The sequence below is a fragment of the Talaromyces stipitatus genome, genomic scaffold (genome assembly GCF_000003125.1).
Source record: "Talaromyces stipitatus ATCC 10500 scf_1105507295589 genomic scaffold, whole genome shotgun sequence".
In the NCBI taxonomy this organism is placed as follows: Eukaryota; Fungi; Ascomycota; class Eurotiomycetes; order Eurotiales; family Trichocomaceae; genus Talaromyces; species Talaromyces stipitatus.
Window position 1 is genome coordinate 125,107 of NW_002990123.1, and position 14,556 is coordinate 139,662.

Sequence of the window (14,556 nt, forward strand, 5' to 3'; positions counted from 1 at the left end):
CGCCCACCCAAGCGACCCGCCCACCTCCCCGAAAAATAACTCTCTATATTGATTTCAAATCACAATTTCTTAATCACATACAAATTATATACAAAAAATTAATTAGTAGTACGATTAGGACATCGATTAATTTTATGTCCTTCAACACCACAACCACTGCAGCGAAATTGGCGGCGTACGACTGCTTGAGAAGCTGGGAGCTCCGGCTCAACTGGAGCAGCCATAACAGCTTGAGATGCCTCAACCTGACCTTGTACAAGCGCTTGAGCTTCTTCACTAGTAATCCCATGCTCAATAGATATCTGTTTATTAGATTTTTGGCGTTTTTGCTTCTCTTTTTCATTCGCAGCTCGTAAATCATGGTTTTCTTTCCGTACGAGTAAAGTATCATTCGCTAGTATTTCGTAGGCTTTTGACAACCGTATAACTGCCTGATTGATTTCTTGATTCTGATTTCCTGTGCGCTCATTTATATGTTTATTGATTGTAGTTGACTGGCGTACAAATTGGCGTATATTTTGAGGTGTCTGTAAGCAGGATGATGCTGTATTGCTTGATCGACTTGGAGGGGGGGTTGGAGTCTTCAATTGAATATTAAGATATTGAAGAACTCGATCTGGATTGAAAGGCACTAATCCAGTGGCTGCGAGGCTATTCTGAATAGATTGAGCTTTATATGCCACTGTACGAGCCTGTGGAAATGCTGTTAAAAAGTCCATTTTGTCGATATGATTGAATCCAAGCCTCATTCGTTGCTCAACAACCTGCCCATAATACCGTTTTAAAACTGCAAAACAGCCAACATCAAGAGGCTGTAATAGATGCGAAGAATGAGGTGGCATGCAGATTGGAATAATATTATTCTCAGTGCATGTACGATCAAATTCTGGAGTCAAATGGCTTCCATGGCCATCAAGAATCAACATTCGGTATTTTCCCATTGTACGATCATTAATATTAGGAATAAAATGGGTTTTAAGCCATTCTAATCCTATTTGATCTGTTGTCCAACCATTATCGCTAATATTGATTCTCCAATCATCTGGAAGATCCTCAAACCAACCTAATCGTACGTTTTTCTTTGCTTTGAAAATAATGTACGAAGGTAACGCCCAACCAGTTGAATTTGTTGCTTCAATTGCAGTCACCCATTCTCGATTTCCAGGCTGTAAAAGCTTTGGCTGAGCATATCGATCGCTTCCAGTAATAACCTTCGCAGATGCACAGAGTCCCATAGCAAAGCCAGTCTCATCAAAGTTATAGATATCTTCTGGTAAGATTCCATACTCAGATATAGCAGCTCGTACGCGGTCAAAATGTTCTTGAATTATCTTTGGATCTTCACATTTGGCACGTTCATAGTTATATTTCCTTGCGAATTTAGAATCAATCTCCGGACGGCGTTTAATCAGATTGGTCACCCAGTTTTTTCCAACTTGTGATTTTCCATGTTGTTGTAGAAGATAATTGACCATTTCTCGTACAAGAGAATGTCGGGGAGGTAATCCACGTCGATCTAAATCAAGAACCCATTTGACAAGTGAATCCTCCTCAGATTGAGTCAATTTATGGTGGTTGGCGCGCTTTTCACCTTTATATTCAATGCCTTTGAGTCGATCTCGGAGAGTCGTACGAGGAATATCATAAATCCTTGTAGCTTCACGAATATTGGAAATTCTTCCATTTTTCAAATCAGAAATAGCTAACTGGATCTTTCCCTCTATCTGAGTAGATTTTAAGGGATCTTTCTTGCGAATTGGTGGCATTTTGACGCGTTGAAATATGAGAAATCAATATAGAGAGTTATTTTTCGGGGAGGTGGGCGGGTCGCTTGGGTGGGCGGTTCGCTTGGGAATTACGTTATAAGGAACTAGGTCTATTTTCCGGCACTCCTCTCAAACCACTATCTAGGAGTATTGAACCTGTTTTTATATACAAGATTCCATAGAAGTGATATCACCAAAAGTCGACACTTGTGCAAATTGAACTTTCTAGAGATAGGCTGTAAAGTTGATTTGTAATGTTCAATATCGCGTCGGAATGTGATGCCAATTCTCGAAATTTCTTGATACGCAAATCTTGTCCTATTCCCAAATTGATTTAGCTCATTCTGAGTTCCAACACTACACGAAGGGATGATCTACCGCGTCGAGGTCGAATAGCTTCAAAAAAAAAATACATACAATGGCAAGATCTTCTTATTACTAGGTTCATTATCCTAATTAGGAAGTAAGCACGTGCAAGTCGCACCCACAATTATAAATATTTCTAAATAAAACATTCTCAGTGAGAAGAAGTATAATAGGGTGGGTAGGGTAGTTTACGAGCGTCAAAATATTTTGATGCGGTCGCAATTCCACAATGCTAAGGAATATTGATTGAATCCATATTGACTAATTAAAATAACACTGATCACACGGACCTTTTCGGCTGATCTCAGGTCTAACATTATTGGTGAAATGGCACTTGCATTTATGATAAGATCGCATTTTACGCCAATTTGAAACTGATGTTGGAAGCCTGGTGTTAGATATCATTAGTGAAATCCGCTGAGAAGCCCAAGGCCTCCAATTCGCCAACTGGCTTACCAATCAGCAAGAAACACGTATTCAAGTGAGGGGTTTGGATTCTTCAATATAGAGAACAATTCTCAATGTTAGAAACAACACAGGTTCAATCAATCAAGCATTCACACATATAAAATTTTGTTAGCAAGCCTGTGTCACAAACTCCTACACTATATATACGGATTCCAATAACTGACCAAAAGCGCGAAATGGTAACCCTGATGGCTAATCGGAGACACAGGCCTTCCCCCTCTTCTTAATAAATAAAGTGCATCAGGTTCCGGGCATATTTAGCATCCATGGTGGGTGAATCCTCACAGAGCTAAAGGGCTCTAAAACTCTAAACACATCACTACAACTACTATGAACACACTCAGCTCGATGTCCGAGCTTTTTACCCGGGTTTTCTCACAACCAATACGGTAGTCCAACCGAACGCCTTGCTAGTTTCAGTCCAGGGTGCCTACAATTTCTCGAGAGCAATGCCAATCATTAGCCATCGCCTGCATGACTTCGAACAAACCTCTGCATATCCTCGACCAATCGTCGTGGCCAATAGTCGGTCATTGTACAATCAGCCTAGGGAAGGAAGTCATATATTTAAACCCCGCCCGCTACAGTGGGCATACGCATAACCTTCCTACCAATCTTTCTCCAATATCTATATTCTACTTATTCCTTCTGATATATCGTCAAATTCATCGTATGTCGTTTGTCTTCTCTATTTTTGATATATGTAACATTTATTTCTTCAGCAGATTAGCCGCCATGCCCCAAGCCCATAGCCAGAACGCTATGCACGCGTTCACTATCGTGGGAGCATGTACCAATTGCGTTGGAGATGTAGTCATGGTAGTGAACGCACCTTCGGCATCAGCAGCTCAAGGTCTATGTCTAGGTGCGAGCTGTATTGCATGTGTGGCTGGAACTATCCATTATATTGTCAGTACAACTCAGCAGACGTGAACTCAAGGGGAAATTTTAAGAGATGAGCAATATTGTAACAGTACTGGAACAGTACAACGGGATATCTGTGACAAGCCACACTGATTAGGTGGATAACGTGAGGTCTCCTTCAACGACTCAAGCATTCATAAGAAGGAGGTTCCTTGGGACTAGGATTCTTCTTTTCAAGCTTCAGTCTCTATATGTTAGCAACTGTATCATTGTTAATGAAGACTTTAACACACCGAATGCTTCTGCCATATTGATAATTCCTCCTGCCCAACCATCGGATTAACCTCCTATTACAGATATTTAGGTCTGACGCGGGGAAAGAGAAATGACAAGCAAAGCTTAGGACTTATTACTGTGAATAAACCGATTGAGAAAGATCTCATAGCATGTCATATATGTCAGAAGCAGATCGGCATACACGGTTTGGAATTCAAATCAATATATTCCAATTATTTACTTCGGGCAGATGTGGCATGTACGCAGTAATCCCTTAAATGGCTAACCAACATCTAATGCGAGGGCATGAACTATCAGGCTGCCATATGACAATTCGACGGCGTCTCAAACAATGGGGCATTTCACGTACGGATCTTGGATCTGCGGAGTTAGAGGATAAGATCAAGGAATTATATTTTAAACGTGATTTACGTGACAGTAAAATCATACGTGCACTAGAAAAAGACGGCATAAAAATATCTAAATCCACCCTTGCAGCACTTCGGCGCTGGATTGGGCTTCAGCGTCGGGTTGTCAATCCAGAAGATATTCAACACACAGATAATATTGTCAGGGACGCAGTTCGAAAACAGCTTGCCAGTGGGCGTATTGAAGGTTATAGGGAGGCTATCTCTACCGATTTTTTCGAGCTCAGGGTTATAATATTCCACGGTAAGTGTCTATTACCATATATAAGATATTTTCTAATGGTTTAGCCACCGGCTATTCAATATTGTTCGGGAACTTGATCCGGATGTATCCAGCGTCGAAAAAATGATGTATACTGACGTCGAGGGGAATACATAGTTCCTGGCCCAAATTATGTGTGATCTATAGATGGCCATGATAAAACCGGCAGGGCGTTTAGGCCATGGACCAGAGAAAAGGTCTTCATCAAACATGATTTCAGAGTGATTGCTTGTTTGCAAAGTATAAAGATCAAGACATTTATAAATAGACTTTGAGTCTTGTATATAGCCTACCATCATGGCTGGCCTGCAGCGAGGATCAGAGCTCGAGCTGCGGTGCTCCTTTCGAAGGTGTATCCAGACGAGGCATCCCCAGGGTTTCAAGGTAGTAAGAGGTGGTTGCTTCTTATATAAAAGAAGGTGTGGGGATATATTGCCTAGAGTAGTAGATGGCAGGATGTTAGTTAGAAATACCGAGGTAGCCAGGGACTCAGCTTGTAGTCGGTAGTCATCTAAGACACCAGCACCAGCTCTTATAGAGCGTCCCATATTCTTGATCGTCTGAACTCGTCGTTCCAGTACACCATTCTGTTGCTTGACACCAGAGGTGGAAATTTGGTGAAGTATTCATGTTGGCAATTTATTTCCTTGACCATGCTGTTTATGAATTCGCCGGTACCGCCATCTGCTCGCCATGACTTAATTACAGCATTAAATTGAGTCAGGACCAGGTTTATGAATCCTTGAAGGAGAGGCGTTATTGCAGGAACATTCTTGCTTGAGGCAAAATAACACCATGCATAGCGAGTGTAATCATCGACCAGTAGTAACATATACTTAGATCCACCAAGGGAGATACCGTCCAAGGGGATAAGGACGGCATGCACGCGGTCGAATGACTTGCTGCAACGTTCAAGCACAGGAAGGTGGAATCTGCCTTCATTTTACCTTGTAGGCACGCTGTGCATGTAGGTAGTTGACGCGGTACAGATAAGTTCATGAGATCTTCCACTGATCGAAATTTCCGGTGGCCTAGGCGATTATGCCATAACCTGAGTGTACTGAATTCTCTTGTACGGAGAGCTCGTGGGGCATTCACTAGAGATGAGGGACTTATATGCATTCGATAAAGGTCTCCATGCTTCGAGTTGGCTAGTTGAAACCATGCGGAATTTGAGTCGCCTTGCTGCCGTATGTAGACAATGCCATTTTCAATGAGAGTAGAGTAGCCAGCTCGATCAAGGAGCTGCAAGGACAGCAGGTTCTCTGCCAATTTTGGTACGAACCAGACGTTGAGGACTAGAATATTAGGCCCAACTTGAAGATGTTGAGTACCAGATCCCTCTGCATAGATCGTAGTATTATCTCCAAGGTAGATCTCTCTAGGTTCAAGGAAATGCTTGTAGTCCTTAAGGTCCAATTTGCTATTGCAGAAATGCTGTGTAGCTCCGGAGTCCAGTATCCAGCTGAGATAGTCTTGTTGTCGGATCTCACTATTGATGTAGGATGCTCTTGTAAGAAGATGAGAGGGATAACTGTAAGCGTTTGACTCAGAGCTTTGAGACTGGGAGGAGGCGAAATTTGCCTGCGGAGGTGGAGGAGCCAGTAGAGGCTGGGGCTGAGGCGGAGGTTGCAAACTGCTTGGCTGTTGAACTAAGTAGGCACGACCTCTGTCAAGCTTTGCAGCGCCAGAGTCTAGTTGCTGTTGTCGAATATGACAGTCACGCTCGTAATGGCCCTCTCGTTTGCACCAGTTACAGATAAGTCACTTATTCCGAGAATTTCGATTTGATTGTTCACGACGGTTTGAATTTGAGTTATTGCCTCCATTACGGAGGTTCCGAGAGCTTGTTCTGCGGTTCGGACGACGGCCTCGAGTTACTAGGGCTTGGCCAGATGTGTTGTCCCCTTCAGACGAGGAATCTTTGATATTGGCAAGCAGGTAGGTCACTGTTTCAATGAAGGGAAGGTTCAATTGTTTTGCCGTTTGACCTTCGGTTTTGTAACAGTCAGGGAGTCGATCCACGAGGAGATGAACAGCTATATCTCGATGGATTTTGGAAGAGGTGTTTTCCAAGGAAAGGAAGATATTGCGGAAACGACTTGTGTAGGTAGAAATAGTGTCCTTTGGCTCCCACTTATTGCTGTGGAACAATTCATATTGGTCAATTAATGGGAGAGTTGTCCCTCGATCGCAGCCGGCCTTGAGTGAGGACCAGAGGTCTCTTGGGTTTGTATGGCCAACTAGGAGCTTGCGACATTCAGGGGACACATGTTGCCGGATTTTGGTAATGTTTTCGGTCAATGTTTTAGCAATATCTCGGTTAACATTAGTCGTAGGAGGTGGCACTGTCGCTGTAGATGTTGGATCGACGTATTGCCATAGGTCGTAAAGGATGAGATGATCTTGCCAGTATTCACTCCAATCAACCCAATTGGAGTAGTCGAGGATTGGGAGCTTTCACCAGAGGTAAAATTGTTAGAGGAAGACTTTTTTTTTTTTTTTTTTTTTTTTTTTTTTTTTTGATAGAATAGAGGAGCTTGTAATCAAGAATCAGAATCGAGTCTGGGTGCTCCTAGGAGCTGTATTTAAGCCTAGAAGTCCTTCAGACAGTCGATGAGTCGGTGAGACGGTGAGGCCTGATGTCGAAGAAACAGTCGATCGTAAAGTTCTGGATTTCCAACGTAGATCTTGGTGGCTTCTTGACCGACATTTTGACGTTTGTTGTAGGTGACTCTCTGAGTTGATTTGTCGCGATCCTTGACTGGTGCGGTCGTATATGGCCATCTTGTGCCTGGATTGGAATTAGAAAGTAAGTCAGGTCCAGGTAATCACAATAAAAGCATCGATAAAGTTCAGATTGAATATGCGAGGGCTCATGACCTGTTAATGTGCTAGTTGTTGTTATTGGTTATCTAAGCTAACTACAGCTGCGCTGACCCCTTTACGGAGGTCACATGACTCTCGGATTATAGTTGATCCGCGCCGGAGGGAGATCCACGGGTGTAGCACGCTGACAGCTCGTATGCAGCAGATTTTTGTTCCCTGATGGATAGTCCATTCAGGCACTTTCCACCTTCGCACCTTGGTGAGAGTCTGCAATACTTGTCATAACAATTCTGGTAAGCCACTCCCTATTTCGCTAATATTGGTGATTATCCTGGCCTTTTGTACTCGATCTGATTTCTACAAACCCTATTAATAATACTCACGTCAAACAGAGCTTTGCAAGCACTTTCTTGGCTGGCTTGTGACATTCATCAGTGTACAAAGTTAGATGCTTTGGCACAAAATGTCTCAAAACGGCAATAAAAAAAAGATTAATCCAAGGATGAGTGGGACCCAGGAAGCACTCGGGCTTGAAAACGATAAGGCAAAGTTTCAAAAGACGGGTCAGTTGATCAAGGAACTCTCTCAAAAGTCTACACAGCAAAATGTTCTCCAACGCGGTAATGAAAAACAGTTTCAAACATGGCGTGAGGACAATATCTTTCCCGCCTTCAAAAAAAGATATCCAGAGCTGTTTTTCAGGGTTAGGGTTGAGTTTAAAACACCCTTACAGAACTCCCTACCACAGAAAAAGACCATACTCGAACTTAACAAACGCCAGAAGGGACTTCGAAAGACTCGAATCGACAGAGAAAATAACAAACAGCAGGACATGTTGAAGTCGGAGCAGAAACATCAACGAAAACAAAAGGCGCAGAAAGTGGTAGAGCCAAGCGCAATGGTGGAACGGCAGAGTGAGTTGGGATTCGCAATCAACCCATCTACCGAGGAAAGACAGAGGAGCCGCGACAATCAGTCCAAAGATACTGTGCTAGACCAGGATACTTCTTCCACTGGGGACAACGGTTTTGGGTCGGTCGAAATTATAGGGACGTACATATACGGACACAGTGAGAGGCAAGAAGAAGTATCAAAAGAACAACCAGAAGAAGAAGAAGAAGCGATGGAGATTACCGTCGATCAGGGTGAGACTACATCGGAGACGGACGTGAATACTATACGGGCGACTGTAATTCAGACAACCAGAATTCCATTTCTTGGCCCTATACATGAACCTTCAACTAGTTACAATGCCGCCATGGTATTGATTGATGCCATCTTGGATCCCAAAAATTCATGTGAACCAGTGGAATTGCGTATCTCATATAAAGCGTGGCAAAAGAAATTAGGGAAACACTGGGGCGTGGACTTTGAGGGTCTCTCGAGCTCGTGTACTATGCATTTTTTCTGGAACGAGAACTGGATCAATGTCCCATGGAGTGATACCAGTTGGCAAGCAATGGTCAATTTGTGTTTGCAAGGTAACCGCACGCGCTTAATTCAGGTCCAAATTTGTGGCGATGGTCCAGGTGAGTTATATTACTCAACGTGGGAAGAGAATGTCCAAAATGCTGATATAAAAATGGGACCATAGATTTCGTTACCTCTCGTACTAAAAGTCTTCAATCGACGTCTCACGAAACGGCTCCAGGGGAGAGATCAAGGAAACTCGACACCATAGATGCCGGCATCAGGGCTGAAATGAAGTCAGTAATCACTTCTTTCAAACGAGAGCTTGGGATGCTTGACTTTAAGAATGACTACGACTTGACGCTTAAAATGCCACCATCCTTAAAGTGTTAACTCTCAACTGTAGTTTACTGCAGTACCCATGTGTCAGATTCCAAGGATGTGTTCACATATGCACAGGGCTCTCTGCCTAGGTAGCTAGTTTGATTCATTTCCGGTGCATTTAGTTATATCATCGCAGCTGCCTAATGAAATATTACTTATGTACCTAGAGAGTCCAGATGTCGAATATCCACATTCATGTCTTTCATCATGACCACCTGGGCAGTTATATATGTCTTCAAGATGTGTCTTGTACGACCCCTCGCGCATGGTTTATCTAGGTAAGATTCCAATTTATGCTACTACCGCATATCCACGGATGATTCTCTACTCCTTCAGAATCATTTCTGTCACAGTATATTAACTAGGTCTGGTATTCTGCATTTCATTGATGCTCATTGCCATGGAATCTGATTACTGGGAGATACTATCTGTCAGATTAATCTGACAAGCATATTGTAATGGTAGCCTCTTTCTAGGTATTGCAGCATATGTGGGAATTGCACTGGAATCATCATAGCAGTTTTGATTATATTGATATCTAACGAGTTCTAGTGTACGTATTTAGATTGACGATCGCGGCCGAGGCTAGAGATATCATGAAATGTCTAGATAATAATAAAACTACTAAATTACAGATATGGAGAGGCTACAGTGGTGCCCTAAGGCATGTGCAAACGCTGGTACGCAGCAGCTCAGTCAGTGGGATATCTTATATCGTCATTCGACAAGGCTAAAACTAGCTGGTAAAACTGAGCGCATATTACCCCCGTGACATATGAATGAAATCTGCAGCATGCCGCGAATTAGGATCCTTGTAACATCATGCATATGTAAACAAACTGACCACTAGTTGTCAACATATGCTTATGTTTTAGTCAAGTTTATATGCAGCAGCGCACAGGCCTTTTGAACCAACTGAGTCAGGAATTGATAGGAAGCCTCAGGAAGACAAATTCACAGCTAAAAATGGCAGACAGTAGTTTCTGAGACTTGTCACTCAATCAAAATCCTATGAATAACAGGAGATATACACTCGGAACGTTAGGTAGTGAGTTGGGCAAGCGACAACTGAACCATCAAGTATCACAACATAGCACAAAAGCGAAGTGTAGGCACATCTATATAGTAAAATGTTACCGGCCAGTCCCGTCATATGAAACACTATGAGTTCATTCCTAAGATGACAACGTACATGTGAAGGAAAAAGAGAAAAACATGCAAATTCTTTGTTGCGCATACCACCAATATAGAAATAGAGAGTCGTGCTGTTTCTCTAGAGATTCATTTGTAGTCCTGATATGCAAAATAGATACACCGAACAATAACTCCAGTTTCCAGAAGGCTAAGTATTGCCAATTAGGATCAAAACAGATACTCCGAATAATAACTCCAGGAGGGTAAGTATTGACCAACTAGGATTACTCCGTAGATCAGAAGATAGCTTCATGAGCGGTGTTAGTGAGGGCGCTGTCCCGAACCTCCCATATGGTGTCAGCCCATAACATAAAATATAGAGATCGGCGCAGTTATGCAGATAAGTTACAGTTACAGTTAGAAAATATAGCTGCAGTTAAGTTAAGTTAAGTTAGCATCCGTAGGTGCAGTTACTGCATAACTGGCAGATAGTAAGACATAGAAAGTTTATGTATAGGACAAATAGTAATCCCTTAGCAACATCAACATTCTCATAGTTTTTCCATTCATCCTGTGCCATCTTAATCCCAATAAATCTCTCCCTCTAGAAAATAAACGTTCTACAGAAACCTCTAGTCCAGAAATTGCTAGAAAGTCACACGCAATTTGTGCCATGCGTGGAAATTCGTCCTTGTGAGTATTCCACCAAGAAAGCAGCCAATTCCTCTTGTTGCTTTCTAATACCTGTGATATTAGAACTGTGGGGGTATCAAAGTACCAGTCAATATCTGACGTAGATATTTGAGCTTTTTGAGGCTGTAGCTAAGAAAATATCTGGGATTTTAGTGATTGTGGCCCTGAGAGCTTTTCTGGTAAGATAGAAAGTGCTATGCCAGGGTTTACAGGATATTGCTGGTGAAGAGCTTCTCGAAGTCTTTGAATAAGGGTCCTTGCATCTGAATTTGGAAGTTGATGTTTTAAGAGTCGGGTTTTAACTTGAGGATCCAGAACTTCAGCTGCATAATATGTATTAGAATCGTCCATGAAAGAGTAATACTTCCGATATTTCTCAATAGCCGATGCTGCTGCTCCCGAAATATCAAGGTCAAAGATTTTGAAAGTCATTCTCACTATCTCTGATCTCTTATAAAAGATCAGAGAGTTCATAGTAAACTGCCAAAGACAAGCTGATTTGTGGGCTTTGCGTTGATATAAGTCCGGTAAATTCATCAAATCATTGTAGGGCTTTGTATATCCACTGAAGTCGTCTCTAGTCCTGTATAGAGAACTAAGGAAGAACTGGATAAACATTAAGATATCTAAAATTTGTCGTTTTTATTGGAGACTCTGATCCAGCATTTGAAATACTGAATTCTACATCATAATTGATGTATTGTTCCGGAAGACCAGCATCTCGACAAGAGTTCTTCCGTTGTTGTCGACGTGAAGGTGATTGATCTAATCATAAAACAAGAACTCGAAGTCTCGCAAGAGCGCTTAGTTCTGGAATACCCTTCCCATTATAAAGCTTCTCACACACCTCACCTGCAGACTCTATATCCCCAGTTTTCAAAACTGAAAGAAACTGCTTCTCAATGAGATTCAGAAAATGTGCAAGATATCAAACAAAACTATTAATCCCATGGAATAGTAGGGTCGAGCGTTGGATCTCCGTGTTGTTAAGATCTGGATCTAATCTCTTGGAAAGATTTCTATATAGATGATCACAAAGAGCCTCGTTATTGCTTGCATTATTAGCTGTAATAGTCAAGAGTTTGGATTCAAGACTTAGCTCCACAAGCATATTCTCAATACTCTCAGCAAGGTTCTCTCCAGTATGATCTCCTTGAATTTCCGAAAATTCTAGAACCCACTCCTTGTACTCAAAATTGCTTGTTAACCAGTGTCCAATAACTGCAATTATAGAAAACTGGTTTTTACTTGTTTAAACATTCAGAGAAAGAGCAATACTTTGGCATGTTTCAGCTAGTTCTTGCTTAACATTGCTCCTATACTTGATAAATTCCATCTAAATGTAGTATTTATAGGTACTTGCAGACTGGAAAGGTTGGTCAATACCTGGAATATCTTCAAAGATTTTCTGGATTGAAGCAGTTTCAACAGCTACAAAGGGCTATATTATACTAACTGCCCATCGACAGACGTTGTCTCGAAGCTTTTGTTGTATATCCTGAGGCGACATAATCAGGGCCTTTCTGGGTTAAACAAAAGACAGAATAGTTGATTGTTGGTGTAACAACTGGCCATTATGATTATCTTGAGTAATATTGTGCTTTGAGCTTAGATGCAAAGCCAAGTTATTAGTTGATTCTCCTCTTCTTGACTCTAGAACTCTCCAATCACAGCCAAGGTATTGACAGTGTATCTCTTTTTTTTCTTTGCTTTGTTGGTCCGTGGATCAATAAAGGTGTTACCTTGTTAGGGAATAATCTTAAACATATTCCATAGCCAAGAACTTTGCTCCAAACATCTCCTTTTCCTTGGCTGAGGATCTTGAGAAGTTATTGTCGGAATGCAAAGAAGATTGCTTTTGCGATATAGACTCACTAGGAGTAATTGAGGAAGAAATAGACAGTTCTGAGTGATAGAAATTTGCTCGCACATCGAATGGTGGATTTAGAAGAAAAGAATCAAATGCAAGAAGGTCGTCATTCAGAATACAGTCTTCTAAGACGACCTCTTCATCACTGCCATCATCAAGGATTCGATAATTTATTCTTTTCCGACGTGTCTCCATATTTATTTCAACGAACCGTTATGAATTGAAAAGCAATAGCACTGATAGCGATGGTAGGAATGTGATTATCGTAGTAGTTGACAAATTCTCTGAAAATGAGGAAATTCTTGCAAAACTATCATAGTAACTAACGTAATCGGTAAGCGACCCACCCATGTAAACGATCCACTCACCTCTCCCCGAAAACGCGTTCTATATTGATCTTATAACTTCAACGCGACATTATGCCACCAATTCGCAAGAGAGATCCTTGAAATCAGCCCAGATAGAGGAAAAGATTCAATTACTATTTCCGATCTGAAAAATGGAAGAATTTCCAATATTTGTGAGGCTGCAAGGATTTATGCAATCCCTCGTATAGCTCTCCGAGACCGACTAAAGAGAGTACAATACCAACGTACAACACGCGCCAACAGTGTCATAAATTGACCGAATCGGAGGAGGAATCGCTTGTTAAATTGATCTTAGATCTAGATAAACGTGGATTACCTCCTCGATACTCTCTTGAACAAGAGGTGGCTAATTCTCTTCTTTTACAGCGCGGAAATCAACAGGTTGGAGAGAAATGGGTATATAATCTCATTCAACGTCGCCCAGAGATTAAATCACGTTTCTTACGGAAATATAAGTACGAGCGTGCCATTATCACTTATATTGATTCTTCAGTCATCTGGAAGATCCTCAAACCAGCCTAATCGAGTATACTTCTTTGCCTTGAAGATAACGTATGAAGGCCCATCCAGTTGAATTGACTGCTTCGATTGCAGTCACCCATTCTCGGTCACCAGGCTGTAATAGATTTGGGCGATTGTATTGATCGCTTCCAGTAATAACCTCGGTAGTTATGCAAAGTCCCTAGCAAAACTAGTCTCATCAAAATTGTAGATGTCTTCTAATAAGATCTCGTACTCTGATTTAATCTCTCGTACATGATCAAAATACTCTTAGATTATCTTCGGATCTTCGCATTTGGATGGACAACGGATAAGATTGGATTAAAATGGCTTGAAACCCATTTTATTCCTCTTACTAATGGTCGTACGATGGGAAAATATCGAATGTTGATTCTCGACGGCCATAGAAGTCATTTAACTCCTCAATTTAACTGTACATGTGCTACGAATAATATTTTTTCAGTCTATATGCCTTCTTATTCCTTACATCTTTTACAGTCTCTTGATGTTGGCTGTATTGCTGTTTTAAAGCAACATTATAGACGGCTTGTTGAACAGCGAATGAGGCTTGGATTCAGTCACATTGATAAAATCAGCTTTCTCACTGCATTTCCAACAGCCCGTACAATGACATACAAAGCTCAAACTATTCGGAATAGCTTCGCAGCAACTGGAGTAGTACCATTCAATCCAGATCGAGTTTATCAACAGCTTACTGTTCGATTGAAGATCCCAACACCCTCTCCAAGTCGATCAAGCAATACGCAGTCATCTTGCCCACAAACACCTCAAAATATACATTGATTTACATGTAAATCAACTACAATCAAGAGGCATATAGGTTAGCGTATGGGGAGCCTAAATGAAATGATTGATCAAGCAATTATGCGGATGTCAAAGGCTTATGAAAGGACTATGAATGATCTCGTGATTGTAT

General features: G+C 41.5%; 6 protein-coding genes across 6 annotated transcripts, besides 13 other annotated features; 3 read left to right on the forward strand and 3 right to left on the reverse strand.

Annotated features, from left to right (window-relative positions):
- Window positions 1–98: 98 nt before the first annotated feature.
- Window positions 99–1,888, reverse strand: TSTA_008410 (uncharacterized protein; the record flags this gene model as incomplete). Its single annotated transcript, XM_002488681.1, has 2 exons — window positions 1,118–1,888; window positions 99–1,063 (listed from the first exon to the last, which is right to left on the reverse strand). The coding sequence occupies exons 1-2, from the start codon at window positions 1,764–1,766 to the stop codon at window positions 99–101; spliced, it is 1,614 nt and encodes a 537-aa protein (XP_002488726.1). The 5' UTR covers window positions 1,767–1,888.
- Window positions 234–1,721: a mobile genetic element.
- A 2,178-nt stretch (window positions 1,889–4,066) lies between the features above and the next one.
- TSTA_008420 (uncharacterized protein) lies at window positions 4,067–4,518 on the forward strand (the record flags this gene model as incomplete). The annotated part of the gene is made up of 2 exons (XM_002488682.1): window positions 4,067–4,412; window positions 4,457–4,518. The coding sequence occupies 2 exons, from the start codon at window positions 4,067–4,069 to the stop codon at window positions 4,516–4,518; spliced, it is 408 nt and encodes a 135-aa protein (XP_002488727.1).
- Window positions 4,519–4,569: 51 nt separating this feature from the next.
- TSTA_008430 (uncharacterized protein) lies at window positions 4,570–6,169 on the reverse strand (the record flags this gene model as incomplete). The annotated part of the gene is made up of 1 exon (XM_002488683.1): window positions 4,570–6,169. A coding segment is annotated over one exon (983 nt), but the record flags the coding sequence as incomplete, so codon positions are not given.
- Window positions 4,622–5,056: a mobile genetic element.
- Window positions 5,053–5,361: a mobile genetic element.
- Window positions 5,235–6,344: a mobile genetic element.
- Window positions 6,129–6,890: a mobile genetic element.
- TSTA_008440 (uncharacterized protein) lies at window positions 6,195–7,277 on the reverse strand (the record flags this gene model as incomplete). Its single annotated transcript, XM_002488684.1, has 2 exons — window positions 7,042–7,277; window positions 6,195–6,887 (listed from the first exon to the last, which is right to left on the reverse strand). The coding sequence occupies exons 1-2, from the start codon at window positions 7,141–7,143 to the stop codon at window positions 6,195–6,197; spliced, it is 795 nt and encodes a 264-aa protein (XP_002488729.1). The 5' UTR covers window positions 7,144–7,277.
- Window positions 6,921–6,954: a microsatellite.
- Window positions 7,278–7,517: 240 nt separating the features above from the next.
- On the forward strand, window positions 7,518–9,243 carry TSTA_008450 (uncharacterized protein). The gene is made up of 3 exons (XM_002488685.1): window positions 7,518–7,552; window positions 7,652–8,788; window positions 8,854–9,243. The coding sequence occupies exons 2-3, from the start codon at window positions 7,708–7,710 to the stop codon at window positions 9,060–9,062; spliced, it is 1,290 nt and encodes a 429-aa protein (XP_002488730.1). The 5' UTR covers window positions 7,518–7,552; window positions 7,652–7,707; the 3' UTR covers window positions 9,063–9,243.
- Window positions 8,339–8,380: a sequence feature (GA-rich).
- A 1,378-nt stretch (window positions 9,244–10,621) lies between the features above and the next one.
- Window positions 10,622–10,641: a microsatellite.
- Window positions 10,642–10,712: 71 nt separating this feature from the next.
- Window positions 10,713–11,294: a mobile genetic element.
- A 91-nt stretch (window positions 11,295–11,385) lies between these two features.
- Window positions 11,386–12,570: a mobile genetic element.
- A 470-nt stretch (window positions 12,571–13,040) lies between these two features.
- On the forward strand, window positions 13,041–13,640 carry TSTA_008460 (uncharacterized protein; the record flags this gene model as incomplete). The annotated part of the gene is made up of 4 exons (XM_002488686.1): window positions 13,041–13,068; window positions 13,211–13,342; window positions 13,414–13,460; window positions 13,485–13,640. 4 exons carry the CDS (start codon window positions 13,041–13,043, stop codon window positions 13,638–13,640), a joined length of 363 nt encoding a protein of 120 aa, XP_002488731.1.
- Window positions 13,353–13,586: a mobile genetic element.
- Window positions 13,584–13,916: a mobile genetic element.
- Window positions 13,917–14,556: part of a mobile genetic element that runs on past the window's edge.

Bases quoted from the DNA above. Each gene is read 5' to 3' on its own strand.
- TSTA_008450 (XM_002488685.1), top strand. From the start codon at position 7,708: ATGCTTTGGCACAAAATGTCTCAAAACGGCAATAAAAAAAAGATTAAT. The intron at 8,789-8,853 runs GTGAGTTATATT...ATGGGACCATAG, and splicing joins AATTTGTGGCGATGGTCCAG to ATTTCGTTACCTCTCGTACT.